This window comes from Malus domestica, chromosome 07 (genome assembly GCF_042453785.1).
Source record: "Malus domestica chromosome 07, GDT2T_hap1".
NCBI classification, from domain to species: domain Eukaryota; kingdom Viridiplantae; phylum Streptophyta; class Magnoliopsida; order Rosales; family Rosaceae; genus Malus; species Malus domestica.
Window position 1 is genome coordinate 33754519 of NC_091667.1, and position 18815 is coordinate 33773333.

At 40.9% G+C, this 18815-nt stretch overlaps 2 protein-coding genes across 6 annotated transcripts; both read left to right on the forward strand.

The window, feature by feature from the left end:
* Positions 1 to 6701: 6701 nt before the first annotated feature.
* LOC103439730 (homeobox-leucine zipper protein ANTHOCYANINLESS 2) lies at positions 6702 to 12736 on the forward strand. 5 transcript variants are annotated; one of them, XM_029106147.2, is made up of 9 exons: positions 6702 to 6846; positions 8150 to 8364; positions 8495 to 8612; positions 8733 to 9404; positions 9636 to 9737; positions 9814 to 10026; positions 11216 to 11390; positions 11477 to 11844; positions 11935 to 12736. In XM_029106147.2, the coding sequence occupies exons 2-9, from the start codon at positions 8156 to 8158 to the stop codon at positions 12304 to 12306; spliced, it is 2229 nt and encodes a 742-aa protein (XP_028961980.1). In that variant the 5' UTR covers positions 6702 to 6846; positions 8150 to 8155; the 3' UTR covers positions 12307 to 12736. The 5 variants fall into 5 exon arrangements, with proteins under 5 accessions (XP_028961980.1, XP_008376544.1, XP_008376545.1 ...); XM_008378322.4 differs by lacking the exon at positions 6702 to 6846 and adding an exon at positions 7006 to 7976; XM_008378323.4 differs by lacking the exon at positions 6702 to 6846 and adding an exon at positions 7021 to 7082.
* A 2567-nt stretch (positions 12737 to 15303) lies between these two features.
* On the forward strand, positions 15304 to 17711 carry LOC103439729 (protein ROOT PRIMORDIUM DEFECTIVE 1-like). The gene has a single exon (XM_008378320.4). It carries the CDS (start codon positions 15419 to 15421, stop codon positions 16766 to 16768), a length of 1350 nt encoding a protein of 449 aa, XP_008376542.1. The 5' UTR covers positions 15304 to 15418; the 3' UTR covers positions 16769 to 17711.
* The last annotated feature ends 1104 nt before the right edge of the window (positions 17712 to 18815 follow it).

The following is an 18815-nucleotide window of genomic DNA, read 5'->3' on the forward strand; positions in this document are numbered from 1 at the left end:
TAGTCTGTTATCTTTGGGAGTGAGAAGGTTCCTGGCCACCACCGCAGCGGTCATATCATTCTTCATCACGGAATCCCCAACGGTAAGAGGACCAGTAGGGGAGACGAAGGATGGGCGCCATATGTTGTCTGGAGAAGGCGGGGCTGCCTCTTCAACAAGGTTCAAGTCAAAACGACGGTCGGAGGGGCCAGACATTTTCAAAGGTGTTGAAGAGAGAAGAGGTCGGACAAATCAAGATCTTAGAAGTGCAAGAATGAAGCTTCTATTGGTGGAGATTCAAGTGTGCTTTGGAACTTAATGTCAGCCTCTATAAAAATCTGCACTCGATGGAGCTTCGGAAATCGAAGAGGCGCCTGCTCAGAAATCGAAGAGGCGTTTGCTTTCTCAAAAGCTGGGCTGCTTAGAGATCACGAGGGTTGATCTCAGAAATCGAAAAGGCGTTTGCTTTCTCAAAAGTTGGGCTGCTCAAAGACCACGAAGGCCGATCTCAGAAATCGAAGAGGCGCTCGCTTTCTCAAAAGCTGGGCTCCCCAGAGACCACGAGGGCCGATCTCAGAAATCGAAGAGGCACCTACTTTTCCAGCCTTGTCAGCACCCGTCACACGCACACTCAGCTTTGCAGAAATTATGGGCATTCTGTCGAAGACTTCTGGGGAAGTAGAAAACACATGAATCTTACTGTTCAATCACCCACTTCCCACACGCAACAATAGCTCATGGGTACCACAGATAACTTTGCCAAAGTTCTCTGCCAAAGTTGAGCACGTGAAGCTTGCAGCTCCCACTACATCGCTCTGACCAAGAAGGGTAAAAGAATAGCAAAGAAACAGCACTAACAAAGTTTAGACCCATAAATTTTGAAGGTCTAGCTACCATATTATTACCCACAAGGGTAAAGGAACAGTACCACTGCTGGATAATTGGAAAGTCCCTGTGTGTCAACCTCTGTGCTTCGTGGCAAGGTAGACTAGCAAACATGCCCAACCTTTACTCACATTCGAGAAAACACTCCCAATAAGATTGCTTGCTCCAAAATCGAAGAGGCACCGTCCTCCGAATCTCGAGAGCCAGACTCCCAACATGACTACTTTCTTAAAAATCGAAGAGAGGGTAAAGGAACAGTACCATTGCTGGATAATTGGAAAGTCCCTGTGTGTCAACCTCTGTGCTTCGTGGCAAGGTAGACTAGCAAACATGCCCAACCTTTACTCACATTCGAGAAAACACTCCCAACAAGATTGCTTGCTCCAAAATCGAAGAGGCACCGCCCTCTGAATCTCGAGAGCCAGACTCCCAACGTGATTACTTTCTCAAAAATCGAAGAGACACTGCTCCCCGAATCTTCGAGAGCCAGACCCCCAGCATGATTGCTTTCTCAAAAATCGATAAGGCATCGTCCTCCGAATCAATCGAAGAGGCGCTCGCTTTCTCAAAAGCTGGGCTGCTCAGAGACCACGAGGGCCGATCTCAGAAATCGAAGAGGCACCTACTTTTCTAGCCTTGTCAGCACCTGTCACACGCACACTCAGCTTTGCAGAAATTATGGGCATTCTGTCGAAGACTTCTGGTGAAGTAGAAAGCACATGAATCTTACTGTTCAATCACCCACTTCCCACACGCAACAATAGCTCATGGGTACCACATATAACTTTGCCAAAGTTCTCTGCCAAAGTTGAGCACGTGAAGCTTGCAGCTCCCACTACATCGCTCTGACCAAGAAAGGTAAAAGAATAGCAAAGAAACAGCACTAACAAAGTTTAGACACATAAATTTTGAAGGTCTAGCTACCATATTATTACCACAAGGGTAAAGGAACAGTACCACTGCTGGATAATTGGAAAGTCCCTGTGTGTCAACCTCTGTGCTTCGTGACAAGGTAGACTAGCAAACATGCCCAACCTTTACTCACTTTCGAGAAAACACTCCCAACAAGATTGCTTGCTCCAAAATCGAAGAGGCACCGTCCTCCGAATCTCGAGAGCCAGACTCCCAACATGACTACTTTCTCAAAAGCGAAGAGAGGGTTAAGGAACAGTACCATTGCTGGATAATTGGAAAGTCTGTGTGTGTCAACCTTTGTGCTTCGTGGCAAGGTAGACTAGCAAACATGCCCAACCTTTACTCACATTCGAGACAACACTCCCAACAGGATTGCTTGCTCCAAAATCGAAGAGGCACCGCCCTCCGAATCTCGAGAGCCAGACTCCCAACATGATTACTTCCTCAAAAATCGAAGAGACACTGCTCTACGAATCTCGAGAGCCAGACCCCCAGCATGATTGCTTTCTCAAAAATCGAAGAGGCATCGTTCTCCGAATCTCGAGAGCCAGATACCACATACCACTTTTTCAAAGTGCTCTGACAGAGTTAAAACATGTGAAACTGGCAGCTCCCACTACCGTGCTATGACCAAGCAGGGTAAAGGAATAGCATTACTACTTCTTGTTAGGGAGACTCCTATATATGTCGACCTCCATCCCCAACGGACAGGCAGACCTGCAAAAATGCTTAACCCTTCATCATATCTGAGAGGGCACTCCCAACGAAGCCTTTCGAAATATTCAGCTTTCTTTCCCCCCGATAATACCTCTGCAAACAAGCTATACTAGAGCAAGAATATCTCATATCATCAGGGTTAAAAGCAAGAGTATCCCATATCATGCTTTTTCCCTGTCTTTTCCTTTGGCCTTGTTTTTACCTGCAAGACAAGGAGAAAGAGAGCAATCAGTCAGCACTTGGATCAAGCTTCCAGCCAGGAACTGATTGCCTGGAACCCCTTACCTGATTACTTACCTGGCATTGCTCTCGAGTACTCATCTTCAACATCTTATGTTTCCAGGGAAGATTCCGCATCTGCTTGAGGAACAGATAGGGCAAGTGCGAAGGATACAAGGAAGCATGTGGAGACAAGCGTAACAGCACACGTGCCGATACACCCATTACTCTGTCAAAAGCAAAAGTATCCCATATCAGCAGGGTGGAACGTACTCTAGATTTGATGGACTTGTTTTGACCCTCAAATTCTTCAGTCGGCCTTATACTCTGGAGGAAACCAGAAAACCCTCCAGCTCAGTTCAAGAATAAGCCTGTGGAAAGTTACTTCTTCAAAAGCAAAAGTATCTCATATCATCTCTTCTCATTTTTCTTCTCTTTATCCTTCATGCTGCTGCAAGATGGGGAGAAGGTGAACAATCAGTCGGAGCTCTGATTGCTTACCTTGTCTGTCACCTCTTTCAGCAGACCCCCTAGCTCGGCGACTTGGAGGACTCCTACTACATGGTTTGTATCGCGCTTGACCAAGCCTGAGACTACAAGTAAGCTTCAAGTGAAATTGATACATTACCTTGTGCATCCCCACCAGTTAAAGATACCACCCCTGGATGGAGGAAGAGTACTTCCAGAGAAGATGCCACATCTACCTATGAGACAGATAAGGCAAGTCAAGACGACACCACACTCCGATACTTAGAAGTTTCGTGATTACGAGATCATTCTCCCACAATATTTCCTAATGTCATTTGTACTAAATCATTCACTTGTACTCACTAAAGGAGAGCTTGAACCTATGTACTTGTGTAAACCCTTCACAATTAATGAGAACTCTTCTATTCCGTGGACGTAGCCAATCTGGGTGAACCACGTACATCTTGTGTTTGCTTTCCTATCTCTATCCATTTATATACTTATCCACACTAATGACCGGAGCAATCTAGCGAAGATCACAAAAAGCGACCGTTTTCGCTACCTAGGATCTATCTTGCAAGAGAACGGAGAATTAGATGGAGATCTCAACCATAGAATACGAGCTGGATGGATGAAGTGTAAGAGTGCATCCGGCGTGTTGTGTGACCGTCGTAGGCCACTGAAGCTCAAGGGAAAATTTTATAGGACGGCAATAAGGCCAGCGATGTTGTATGGCATAGAATGTTGGGCGGTGAAGCATCAACACGTACACAAAATGGGTGTAGCGGAGATGAGGATGCTTCGTGGGATGTGTGGGCACACGAGAAAGGATAAGATTGGGAATGAGGATATCCGAGGTAAAGTAGGAGTAGCCGAAATTGTAGGAAAGATGAGAGAAAATCGGCTCCGATGATTTGGACATGTGCAAAGAAGGCCGACTGACGCTCCGGTTCGAAGATGTGACTACGGGACAGAGGTTCAGGGCCAAAGGGGTAGAGGAAGACCTAGGAAAACTTTGGAAGAGACTCTAAGAAAAGACTTAGAGTACTTGGATCTAACGGAGGACATGACACAAAACCGAGCGCAATGGCGTTCTAGGATTCATATAGCCGACCCCACTTAGTGGGAAAAGGCTTTGTTGTTGTTGTTGTTGTTGTTTGTTGAACTTAGGTTTACGCCATCAATAATGGAGCCATTGAGTTAGAGTTGGTATGAACAACAATAATTCTTAGTTTTTGGTATGAACAACAATAAGTTCACGACCAACTATTTAGACTAAATTTTGTAAAACATGTGACATGGTTTTTGATAATTTGATTATTACTTAAGTTTTGATTAGCATGCTTATTTTTTTATTAGGGACACATCACATGATTTGCAAGTTTAGTCTAAAAAATTGGTCTACATAGCATTACTCTAAGTTTTTATTATTTTTATTTTAACAAACTATATTATCTACACTAAAGGGTTAGGGGTTTAGGCTAAGCTTTACAATGGGCTAGCAATGATGTGGTTCAAATTCGTCTTTGGCAAGAATCAAACTTAAGATCTCTTACTTACAAGCGAAGAAGAATACCACTAGGGCGTAGTACTAAATGACAACTTTACTCTAAGTTATCTTGTAACAATGAGGCCACTTGTAAAGTACTTATAGAGTTAAGATTATTTTTTATACTGAATAGCAAAAAAGGATTTATCAAAATTATAAATGGCGCGGTAATGATATTCAATAACTTTGCGTGAAAGAAAAAACTTATGCGGTCAAGGTTATAGATATGGATGACATATTTATAGAATTTCGAAACGGACATGCACCTGCGATGCACGTGCAGTAGGATAAGAATTAAGGTACAAAAATGGAAAATGAAGTCAATTAGATACGCACGTGAATATATTATCGTAAAATATAAACCAATTAAAAATAAAACAACTGTGTGATTTTTTTTACGTAACGGCCTTTTAATAAAATTATATATCTTATTATGACCGCATCCATTCATGTAACGGCCTTTTAATAAAATTCCATATCTTATTATGACCGCATCCATTCATATCTGAGAAAATAGAAAGATAAGAGAAAGTTCAATGTATTTGCTAAAAAAATTCAAGTTCATAGTTTTTTTCAAACTTTAACAAATTCTAATGTACATATTATTTTTGAATTTATAAAAATAATTCTAATGGAAATCATAACTAATTGTAATTTTGTAAAAGAAATTGAATGGATTTGGACAATGCATGCACATTGTAATATTTGAAAAAAAAATGAAGGGTATTTTTGTAAATGAAGAAGCTATATTCGATAATAAAAATGGAACTTTAACGAAAAACACACGGTACTGTTCACTCTAACGAAAAACCACATTTTTACACTAAAAAGTCAATCATGATACTATTCACTTTACCCTTCATTTTGACCTTATCATTAAAACTCAAAATTTTCAAATTATTTTTATTAGTTTTCTTTAATAAAAAACAGTGATGTCATACAGCAACCAAAGTACACCAAACCCTGCGGTCTAGGTGGGCGTTTAGATTTAAGGAATTTTCTCAAATGACTATAACGCCCTCAGAAAGCTCATCAACAACGATGTGGCTTACACACCGAATCAAAACCCCGCGAAAGGCAAGTACACAAAAATGAGAGCACCGCACGCGCGAGAAAGCAGATTTGGGCGGATTTCACGAACCCTGTGGGCCCTCTACGCCCCTTCCTTTTCTATTTCTCTCCTCTCTGTCTCTCTCTCACTCCTCTATATAATAAGATGCGTTTAGTGAGAGTTAGAGAGAGAAAGTTTTAGAGTGAGAAAATTTGGTGTGCATGGAGGAGGAGAGATGGTGAGAGGGAAGGGAGGGTGCAAAATTTATGCCAAATTTTGATTCAATGAAGGCGTAGAGTTAGAGAGAGAAGGAAGAAGAAGGACAAACAAAATTTATTTAACAAAAAAAAAGGGTCCATTGACTCTTTTGGATTTTAATTTTTCCTCTCTGGGGTAAAGAAAGAGACTTGTAAGTCAGCTGCAAATCTTCAACTCCCATTGTTTAATGCCATTAATTATTTTTGGTTGATCGGTTTTTGTTGTTTGTGGTCAATTATCTGTGGCTTCTTTGGAAAAATGTTCTTTGAAATGATGTAACTCTTCATTTTAGTTTTTTACATTGAAAATCGATAGAAGTAGTCTATGAGTTTGTCTATCGTCGGTCATTTTTGTTATTACGTGAGAATTTCTGTTAAATTGAAGGTTGTCTAACAACCCCTCCATCTTGTTTTTCATTTAACGAAGATTTTCACGAAATGATCCAAATAATTGAGATTGACAAATTCCGGATATTACTTCTATCAATTTTCAGTGTGAAGATCCAAGTTAGGAGTCATTCCAAATTTTAAAAATCATTTTTGCTAAAAGCTATTATCTGTTTTACTTGTGAAAAAAAGACATGATTTTTTCACTCTGAAATTTATATGATTTTGATTGGTTTTGACTCTTTTTGTAGTATTTGCCTGTCCCTTTCTCTTCCACAGATCCCATAAGAGAGGGAGAGAGAGAGAGAGAGAGAGAGACAGTGGGGGTGTTGTGAAAATCCATTTAAACATCTGGTTAACTCTGTGTGACATAGACGGAGGGAGGCTTTTAGTACTTTGCTCACTGTCAAAATTAAAAGGTAAACCTTTTCGCCGTACTGGGTTGGTTGCATGCCATCCAACCATCTATCTGTAACTTTGTAAATTGTAGAGAGAGAGAGAGAGGGAGAGTGAGGGGAGGGAGGAGAGAGGGGAGGTCCACCGAGTCTATTTGAGGGGGGTGGGGAGAGAGAGAGAGAGGGAGGGAGGAGAGAGAGGGAGGTCCACAGAGTCTATTTGTTTGCTTGGATTTGGTTAATGATGTAATCCAAAAGTCGTAAGTATTATAGTGTGAATAAGATAAGCGTTTTTCTTTCTCCCCTTCAACATTTTGTGCTTGTTTGTCTTCTCCTTTTCCTTCGGCCAAAATTTTGGAGACCCTTTGGGAGTTCAGTTTCCCTTTCTTTTAAAAAAAATAAAATTTAGGTATTTCAATCCTGCCAAACAATTAGGGTTTGTTCTCATAGTTTTGGGAGGAACGGAAGTGATGGGAGAGGAAAGGGGATTGTGTATGTCTGAACTGGGAATCAGAAAATAAAGGGGTTTTCTAACTTTTTTTGTCCTGTTGCTCTTTCCTTCCTTTGTCTGTAAACAGATTTTCTAGAGAGAGAGAGAGAGAGAGAGACAAGGGAGATTTCTAGAGAGAGAGAGAGTCATGCATGGGCGTTGACAAAGGAAACAGCTTTTTCTTCTGTTTCTACTTGGAATGCAATTCTTACTTTTTCAGTCTTTAGCTCAATCTGGCAATTTCTTGGGTAAAAGGTCAATGATTTAGAATAAAAAACTCATTAGCAGCATACCCTTGTGAAAGTGATAGTGACTACTTATTTTCTAGGCTATAACCTGCAGAGCCAGCTTAGAGAGAGAGAAAGAGAAAGAGAGTCAACTAGTCAACAAATTCAGAGAAGCTTTAGGGTCTGTAGAGTCTAAAGGGTTTCAAATTTTCAATATTTTCAGTCAGTTTTTTCCACAAATTTTAATGAGTTTGGGAGGTTTGATCAGTAGCAGCGGGGGTGGAAATAGTGGACGTGGGAGAGGAAGAGTTGTGGCTGAAATTGCTCCACATGCCCCTTCCTTCATGCCTAGTGGCACCATTGCACACGCACACTTTCTCTCTTCCCCAATCCCCAATCCCAGGCAGACTTCCTCCTCTGCCCTCTCTCTCTCCATTGTATGCTGCTTTCTCTCTTTAAAAATCCATCACCTTTCCCCCTGATTCATGTCTTAAAACCCCATTGTTTGTTTCTTCTTCTTTTTTTGGTTTTTGATGTTATTGATGATGTTTTTGTTTGCGTCTGTTCTGTTGTTGTTGATGCCGTTCCTGTTGGTGTTTGGTTTGTGCAGCAGAAGATGGACGGTCACGGTGAACTTGGTTTCGCCGAGAATTTCGACCCCGGGATCATCGGAAGGCTGAGGGATGATGAGTACGAGAGCAAGTCGGGGAGTGATAACTTTGAGGGCGCATCTGGGGATGATCAGGACGGCGGCGGAGGCGACCAACGGCCGAGGAAGAAGAAGTACCTTAGGCACACTCCTGACCAAATCCAAGAACTTGAAAAGTACGTTTTTTCCCCTCTCAAATTCTTAATTTTATCAAAAAGTACTTGTTTTGGTGTTTTATTTGGGATTGTGGGACTTGATTTGTAAAAGGGGTCTGTTTTGTTTGTCTGTTGTTTTGTTTTTGTGTAGTTTTTTCAAAGAGTGTCCTCATCCGGATGAGAAGCAAAGGTCGGAGCTCGGCCGCCGTCTCGGCTTAGAGTCGAAGCAAGTCAAGTTCTGGTTTCAAAACAGAAGAACTCATATGAAGGTATTGTCACATTACTTACTTGGTCACTTTGTTGTTTGTTGGTATTTAATTTAGTTATGTGTTAGATTTGGTGGTTGATTTTGTGAATGATGGAAATGTTAATTGGTCATTTTGAATTAGACACAACTCGAACGCCACGAGAATATAATTCTCAGGCAAGAGAATGACAAGCTGATAGCTGAGAATGGTGTGATGAAGGATGCTATTTCAAACCCAGTTTGCAACAATTGTGGTGGTCCGGCCATTCCTGGTCAAATATCGTTTGATGAACACCAGCTTAGGATTGAGAATGCTCGATTGAAGGAAGAACTGAACCGGATATGTGCTCTGGCGAACAAGTTGCCCATCTCCTCCTTGGGCATTCCTGGCTCTATTCCGAATGCAACCTCTGGTTTGGAACTTGGGGTTGGAAGGAATGGGATGGATGGTATGAATGCTGTAAGCGCTGGGTTGCCAATGGGGCTTGATTTAGGAGATGGGGTTTCAAGCTCTTCCCTTATGATCCCTCTCGTTAAGACCTCATCAGGCATGATGGGGAATGAGGTACCATTTGAGAGATCTATGTACATAGATCTTGCATTGGCAGCTATGGATGAATTGGTGAAGATGGTTCAGGTGGATAGCCCCCTGTGGATCAAAAGCTCAGATGGGACAGATATATTGAACATTGAGGAGTACCAGGCATTTTCTTGCATTGGTATGAAGCCTAGCAGCCTTGTAACTGAAGCCACAAGGGACACTTGTGTCGTAATAGTAAACAGCTTGGCTCTCGTTGAGATATTGATGGATGCGGTATGCTATCCTACTCTTTGTTTCAAGAAGCTTTTGATTATTTGTCTTGACTTACCTGTTAGCATGAGGATTGATAAATATTGATGTCGTTGATATTTGAACATTGGAGTTTGTAGATTGAGATGATATATTTGGTCCCTTGATTAATTTTGACTATAATCCTACAAATAGAATAACTTTTTAAGCTAAGTGTTTGAAATTCAAGTTAACCATTATATTTTCTTTGAATAGAATCGATGGGCAGAAATGTTTCAGTGTTTGGTCGCTCGAGCCTCCACCATTGATATGATATCCAACGGCATGGATGGGACCAGAAATGGTGCTCTTCAACTGGTATGTGTCTCTTTGCTCTTCACTCTTATCCACCTTATGATGCAAATGTGGAACTCATGAGGATTTTGTTCTGTAGATGTATGCTGAGCTTCAAATGCTATCCCCTTTAGTCCCTGTCCGTCCGCTGAAGTTCCTCCGTTTTTGCAAGCAACATGCAGAGGGTGTATGGGCTGTGGTTGATGTTTCCATTGACATCAATCAAGAAGGTCCCAACACAAACCCGTTTGTGGACTGCCGGAGGCTTCCTTCCGGATGCATTGTACAAGATATGCCTAACAATTGCTCCAAGGTAAATTATAGTCGATGCCATTTCTTTATTTGTTACATTTAACTTTCCATGCAATCTTATGGTTATTTATGAACCAAGATTATTGAGCTGGCCTTTGCTGTGTATATTTTCCTTCTACGATATAACTGTGGTTGTTGAGTTACATAATTCGAGTTTGTTGAGAACGCAACAAGGTGAAATTATGGGCAGTAAAATTCCCAGACATAGACTTGTGCTTCCAAGAATTTACGCTTTCGATATCACCCAACAAAACTGCTTTCTCTTTGATGAGATTGCTCTTATTGTAATGCACGTAGGACTTAACTTGGAAACCGGTACCCTTTATTAGTATTTTACTGAAGAAGATGCTTCTTCCTTGTACTTAATATATAGTCTTCGAATTTCGAAGCCAGGGTTGCTCATTGTCTGTATTTAATTACCCTACTGCTGCTCTGAGAGATGAGAAAATCAAGAATGCTCCCAGTCTAATACTAGAGAAAACCATCGTATCTGTTTCCGCGTCTAAAATATAATATATCCATAAACCCTTATGTGCAGGTGGACGTAAAACCCTTGGAAATTTCAATCTTTGTAACATAAACTAAGTATTTGATGCTTCTATTCCTCTCTCTCTTTCCGTCTTTAGTGTTTTCTTTATCGTCCACGAGACTGAATGACCTGGATCCAGTTTTATAGTGTTATATATTGAATTCCATGCAGTCTGATTTTCTGTGCACTATTTTACTACATTGTTCGCTTCTCCACAAGCCGCAGTTTTGACTTTTTATGCTTTATGTTTTCCTCAAACTTGTTTGCTGCACATTTATCCGTATCGATTCATGTCAACTTATCTCTAGGTGATATTATCTCGACCCTCATTGTCTTTCACATATCGTTCTCTCTCTCTCTCTCTCTCTCTCTTACTCACAGACACACACATACATACACATGACATGTTTGCATTTGAACTTGGCAAAATGGGGCACTTTGGTAAATTCATATGGTGGCTGCATGGCCTGATTGATCATAAAATAGGGAGCGGTTAAAGCTTAGTTTTGGACGTACTTTTTGCCTTTTCTAATTATGAAATGCTATCTTCTACGTATGAATCAAGTTTCATGACCAAAAATAAAAGATACAAACTGAATTTTGGGTATTGAAAGAGCTATCTTTTAAAATATTATTGGCTTTCTTCATTTTATTTGTGTAGGTAACATGGATTGAGCACACTGAATATGATGAGAATATTGTCCACCACCTCTTCCGGGAATCACTGCGTTCGGGTATGGGCTTTGGTGCACAGAGATGGCTTGCCACTCTGCAAAGGCAATGTGAGAGCCTGGCATTCCTCATTTCGTCAGCCAACTCCAATGAAGATCTCTCAGGTCACTCCACTCCCTTCTATTACATTTCTCTAACGAATACGCGATGTTTCATATTCTGTTGTCTGACAAATACGTGTGTTCAACAGGGATAGAGGTCAGCGGTAAGAAAAGCATGCTAAAGCTTGCACAGCGTATGGTGGATAACTTCTGTGCTGGGATTTCTGCCTCGTCTGTGCGCAAGTGGGACAAACTTTGCTTTGAAAATGTTAGTGAAGATGTGAGGGTTATGGCCCGGAAGAGTATGAATGACCCCGGCGAGCCACCAGGGATTGTGTTGAGTGTCACAACAACTGTTTGGGTTCCGGTATCAAGGCATAGGGTGTTTGAGTTTTTGCGGGATGAACAGTTTAGGAAGGACTGGGACATTCTGTCCAGCGGTGTTCCAATGCAACGCATTGTCCAAATTGGCAAGGGCCAAGGAGGTGCCAATAGTGTTTCTCTTCTTCGTGCTAACGTGAGTGGCTTCTCATTACTTTTCTACTCTTTCTACTTCCCATATACACCAGTTGTCTTATTTTGTTTGTGTTATTTTTCCTGATTTCAGGCGCCAGATGCCAACAACAGTAACGTGCTGATATTGCAAGAGACGTGGACTGACCCTACAGGCTCACTTGTAGTGTATGCACCGGTTGACACAGAATCAATAAATGTCGTGATGCGCGGTGGAGATTCTGCCTATGTAGCTCTTCTGCCATCAGGGTTTGCAATCCTTCCTGGTGGCCCGCCTGGCTACGGAGTGGTCAAATCTGAAGGCAATGGCTATGGTGGCGGTGGCGGATGCTTGCTGACTGTTGCATTCCAAATTCTGGTTAGCAGCCTTCCTACAGCCAAAATCAACATGGAGTCGGTTGAGACAGTTAGCACACTCATATCTTGCACCATTCAGAAAATAAAATCGTCTCTTCTAGCAGCGTAATGTTTTGAAGACCATGCCCATGCATGCATACCTGCTTAGCTTTTGTTTTTGCTTTATGCGTTTTGGGAGAAAATATATGATAGATGGGAAAACATAGAAGATTAGGATGATACACAGTGAAGGAACTCGAGATTGAGACGTGTCGCGAACAGGGGTTTTGAGTCAAGAACGAACCGCTTTTGGAGAATTTCTGTGTGGTAGATTGCTTAAATGGTTTTCTGGTGTGGTTTTGAACTTGGAAGAACAAAGAGTTCGTTGGTTCGGGTATTGACTCTGTGGACCTGCAGGAAAAAGGGTAGCCTCGGCTCGGTCTGGTTGCGTTTTGTTAATTATTATCGATATTTAGCATACAGAAGTATTATGGCATTGTTGGAAGAAACCTTTTTTTTTTTTTATGCTAATGGTTATATTTTGGATTTTGGATGTTTAATGTTGCTCCTAGTTTTAATTATGGTTTTTTTATTTTTTTGGTGAAATGATACGATAGCTTTTATTAAGTCTCATCAAGTGTTTAAATCTTGACCGAGAGCAATTTGAATAAAGTCAGGAGGTTCTTTGAACCATACTCGTGACTCATGACTACATGAACTAGACTTGGCGAGGCAATGAGCCACACCATTACATTCTCTCGGGATATACAAAATCAAACATCCCATAAACTCAAACACCATCTCATCGATTTTCTTGTTAATTTGAATGTTGAAAGTTAAGGTTATCTCCAACCGACCCAGCCAAAGGGTAATAGGGCTGAAAATAGCTCGGAATGACACGAAAACCGTCTCCAACCAAGGGATAGACCAAAGAGCTTATGGGCCCCACCAGGCCAAAACCCCCAAAGCAGGCCAGCTCAGCCCTCCAACGGCAAAATGTCAAGCAGTCTTACAGCTCAGCCCATTTGATTGCCAACGGCTACTTGGCATCAACATGACGCCAACTAGCAACAGCTAGCTAATGTCACAGTGCCGTCAAGTTACTGTTGGAATTTGAAATTTTTTTTTTGGGCAAATTTAAAAAAAAAATTTAATTTTTTTCTTATAAATACCTAAGTCATTCCTACATCATTTCTCACATACTTTTCACTATTACATACTATCTTACCTCATTTTATTTCAATTATTCACATTTTGTTCTCTTACCTCTTCCAATAATCTTTCCTTTAATTTTTTCAATAATTTTCAAATGGCCACATCTGCAATGAAATGAAGGGTTTGGACCTAAAAAGAAGATAAAGCTCTTTGCAGGGCTTATAGATGGGTCTCAGAAGATAGTGTCAAGGGTAGTTCTCAAACAAGTGAAGGTGTTTGGACTCATACGTCCAAAAATTACAATGAGTTCTACGAATGCACCACTCCATCGAATCCCTAGAACCACAAGAGTTGTTCTTCAAGATGGAGAACGACACAATCTCCACCCTAATACTACTTGGGGGGAGTTATTCAAACTTAAACAACATTAAACAAAACATTTAACAACATAAAACTTAAACACCTACTCCATTGTTCTTTTTGCCTAAAGATATGAAACAAGATCATGTTGTAGGTACTTATTTGTGGCACGCGAACGTATCATCCTATGATGCCTCATCTACCCATTTAAAGAGATATTACCAGTTTTTGGATCTAAGGGCAAATATGGTCCATCATATATTTTCGCATCAGCTGGGGAGGCATAGGCCAACATTTGGAGTGCAATAGTAACCTTTTGATGAGGTGATAAACCAGGGCGGCCTGATCTATCCATCTTATGTCGAAAGTATGGATTGAGATTATATAAAGATAAGAAATATGGAGGCTTATTCATTTGGTGGCAAGTAGCACTCAAAATATGTCCGAAAATCTTAGTTTAATATGGTAGTTTAATTTAATTAACCATATTAATTCAATTAAAATAAAAAATTATGTTTGGCCTATGATCTTTTGGCCTTCTCGATTGGAGATGACTTTTTGTCAAATGGCTATGTTTGGCCTATGACCCTTTGGCCTCCTCGTTTAGAGATGGTATAAAATATGGCATAACATTGTTCATTAAAATATAATTTCTTGCAGGGCTATAGGGCTAAAGTGAGTCATTTGGCCCTCATTCGATTGGAAATGGTTTAATCTATTTGGGTCTCTCTTTTTTCCTTTAATTATTAAAAGGAGTGATACTCGTATTCATTATTGAATATTGTGTTCATGTCACATTCATTATCTTAACGGATTCTTAACAAGTCACATAATAATGGCTCGAATCGTTAGCGGGTCGTATCGTTTCATATCAAGCTAATAGTTTATGTAAGAAATTGTCATGTCTAATGCTTAGACTTGGCAAGCTGGTCGTGTTCATGTTTTACCTGTAAGATTTTTATCGAGTTCTTAATAGGTGTTCAAAATACGATTCAACTTGATAATGGATTAACCTAAAACCTGTCATTTTGTGTTAAGTTAGCAGATTGTGCAAGAAATTACCATGTTTACAATTTTGTTTAACAATCAATAGAAATTATACGTTTACTTATTAAAAACTAAAACTTTTTTAAAAGTCGTATCATATTATTTTTGTAATATAACAACTCTTACAATTTTTTTAATAAAAAATACTTAAGAGGAACAATAAATCATGATTTATGCACGACTCATTTAAAAGCTGGCCAAGTCCCAAACAAACAAAACCAAGCAAACGAAATACATCTTAGTCAAAGGAAAGGACTTACTTGCACCCTTTGAGATGCCACCGTGGCATAATGGTCTATTTTGCAATGTCATTTGTCACGCGAACAAGTTAAAACATGTAACATTATATTCATTTGTTTGGAACGTCATGGTCTCATTCGTGAGAATTTAGGAAAGTGAAATCACTGTCCTAGTCCAAAGAAGAGAATTTGGAAGACAAATGAAGACCCAAATGTGGCCCAAATTTTCCAAACAATTTGCTGGCCGAACGGAAAACTGTTGCCCAACTTTCGAAAGCAGTCCTTCAGTTTCCCGTAATTTATTATTTTCCACGAACATTTCAAACTTTCTTACACTGACACCCGCGCGAGCCCAAGTAACTTTTCTCGCCGGTCGTCTCCTACTTCGCATCGTCATCCCCAAAAACCCTGCGCAAAACCCTAAACCCCAGAACACCAAAAATGCGCATATTCTTAACCTACTCAACCAATTTCTTCAACCCCAAGTCAAAAACCCTAAACCCCATCACATTCCTCCTCTGCAATCTCACCCCGACCCGACCCAAATCGCAGTCGACCTCCATCCCCAAAAAACAAGGCAGAATCCGCGACCACGGCTACGACAACTACATGGAAATCGAAAAAAAGACCCGAAAAGTCCTCAAATTTCAGGACCTCATCCTGTCGCAGCCCAACCAAATCATCCAAGTCTCCCGGCTCGACCTCCTCGCCCGCCGCTTCGGCTTCAAGCAGAACGAGGCCGGCGTTTTCGTGCTCAAATTCCCCCACGTTTTCGAGATTTACGAGCACCCGGTTCAGCGGATCCTCTACTGCCGGCTGACCCGAAAAGCCCACCTCCAGATTGAGCAGGAGAAGCAGGCAATGGTGGCACAAATCCCCGACGCCGTCACCCGCCTTAGGAAGCTCCTGATGATGTCCAACACCGGGCGGCTCCGCCTCGAGCATGTCCGGATTGCGAGGGCGGAGTTTGGTCTGCCTGATGACTTCGAATACTCGGTAATTCTCAAGCACCCTGAATACTTTAGACTGTTTGATGCGGAGGAAACTAGGAACAAGTACATTGAGGTTGTCGAGAAAGATTGTAGTTTATCTGTTTGTGCTATTGAGAAACTTAGGGAGATTGAGTATAGGGAGAGAGGAATTGATGCCGAGGATATAAGGTTTTCGTTCATTGTGAATTTTCCGCCCGGGTTTAAGATTGGGAAGTACTATAGGATTGCGGTGTGGAAATGGCAGAGACTTCCGTATTGGTCTCCGTATGAGGATGTTTCCGGTTATGACTTGAGGTCGATTGAGGCGCAGAAGCGGATGGAGAAGAGAGCGGTTGCTGTGATTCACGAATTGCTGTCGTTGACTGTGGAGAAGAAGATTACATTGGAGAGGATTGCTCATTTTAGAATGGCGATGAATTTGCCGAATAAGTTGAAAGAGTTTCTGCTTCAGCATCAGGGGATTTTCTATATTTCGACTAGAGGGAATCACGGGAAGCTTCATACAGTGTTTCTTAGAGAGGCTTATAAGAAGGGTGAGTTGATAGAGTCAAATGATTTGTATTTGGCGAGAAGGAAATTGGCTGAGTTGGTTTTGATTAGCCCTAGGAAGGCAAGAATGGATAGTGAATTGGTTAGTTACCGCAGAGATTGGGAAGACGATGAGATGGGGCACGTTGGAAGAGAATGTGTTGGGAATGCTTTTGAGGATTTAGGAGGAGGGAATGATGATAGGCGGGAAAGGGATGTGGAGGATGGTACGAACTCAGATAGTGGTGGTGATTATGACTCCGATGGATGAGGGTGATCGATTGTGGTGAAACTATGGAGGAAAAGGATTTCCATGGAGCAGAGTGGCTGAGATAGAACTCGTATTTGGTACTTGAATCATCACTGTTGACAGTTATGGAAGTTTCAGAGGAAAGGAGAATATCGACTACTGTATCATCTAACTTAAGTGTCTCTGAAACATGATGAGTGGTTGATGATCAAGGGTGGCATTTACGTGAAGCAGAATTGCTTCATCATGGACAGCACCTCATGTGGAGCTGGATTTTTGAAGATTGGAGGGCAAAGTTTCGATGCCAGTAGCCTTTTACGCTTGTGCAGAACTTGAAGAGATCCTGAAATTGAAGTTTTTGAGGTGAGTTGCCATTGCCTCTTTACCTTGTGAATTTGAAAGAAACCATTTTTGAAGCATTTGAATACATTGAACTTAAGCGCGAATAATTGGACGAGATTTGCCTTCGGAGATTGGTCCTGAAAGTTTCTTAAATTAACCGAGACTGTCACCACATGTTGTGTTTTGTAAGATAGACTGCATGCGAACAGATTATTCTGCGTACCTTTGATCCTGAGGTGAAGTATCACTGCATTCAAAAGGATCCTAAAACCCAAAATTTCAGGCAAATGTGTGGCTAGGTGAACAGGATCATTGACAGCCTCCCGTACTTTGGTTAGGCCAATTGATCAAGGCAAAATGGGTATGCCCGTTCCATTGCATCTTATGTTTAAACGCCAAACAAGAAACATTGATGGTGTTGGCCATTTGGTCCAAGAGACAAGGGAGAAGCTTCTACGGTAAACGGATCTATCGCTACCATGACCTTCAGTGCGACAGTGCCATGATGACATGTATAGAAAAATCAACACTTGGTATTGTTTCGGTGGCATAGGACATCATGGTGACATTATTGATGTCAGTATCAACGATATAATGACATGCGGTGAAAACTTGACACTTACCATTATAGCATGGAATTAGGATACAACGTAACGCATAACAATGTACCCATTTCTTGTAACTTCTCTTTCGGATATAGAGGCCACAGCCGCACTAAACTTTCACCGAATTCTTTGCGTACAGGTGGAGTTTAATCGATGAGAAAAATCTTCAAGTCTTGCACTCAAACCTTTCTCACGTGAAAGCGATCCCCCACCCTCTATAAGTAGTGTGAGTGCTCCCCATTCCTCAACCGTCCGATCTCAGGTGATCGATTTTTACTAACATCATCGGCAGTCGTCGGCGACTGAGCATATCCCACGTGTCCGTTTTCCGCAAAAAAATATCTAGTTGGCATGATGAGCAGCTGTGCGTTCACTTTCTCTTTTTGGTCGCGTTCTGCACGCGTGATTATCGTGGTCTGCGGACCACCTGATCTCTTTTGCCACTTATTTTGTTCAAAAATCCTAAAATCCCATGGATGTATCGCATACATTGCTGATTTGGTGAATTGTCATCTAATCCATGGGAATTTTAAGTATTAAATAGTTGTTTGGAAGTAGTTGTCTCTTTATAAAAATCTTGATATTGCCAACTTGAAAGGGGAAATACTTTTCTTATTGTAAAAGCCGACTCATGTTTCCATTCAATTTTCATTATGAAGATGTATTACGTTAGGATCCGTTGCTCAAACTGAATCATGCTAACGTTAAGAAAGTCTTGAATCGAGTGAAATAAGAGTTTTACGAGAAAACTTCATTCAATTCTCGATGGAAATGGAGTTTTGTGAATTCTCCTTGGAACTGGAAAATCATTTGGAAAAGTGAACCCTAATCGAACAGAAAAAGAAAATAACATGAATTCGTATTCAAACATTTTTAATCATTAGATTGACAAGTTCACTTTTATTAGTAATAATGTAATATATCATTGATAATGTTATTCACACATCTATTTTTACCTTCCACACATCTTTGTTAATTTGTTGTCATGGATCTTCTTCAACTCACTTGATCTGAGGGCCAAAAATTGAAATTAGTGTGTGAGAAATAAAAAAAGATATGTAGATACTTATGAAACACAATCTCCACTCTACCAGAGGAAATTGTTGATTTAAATCTCATAA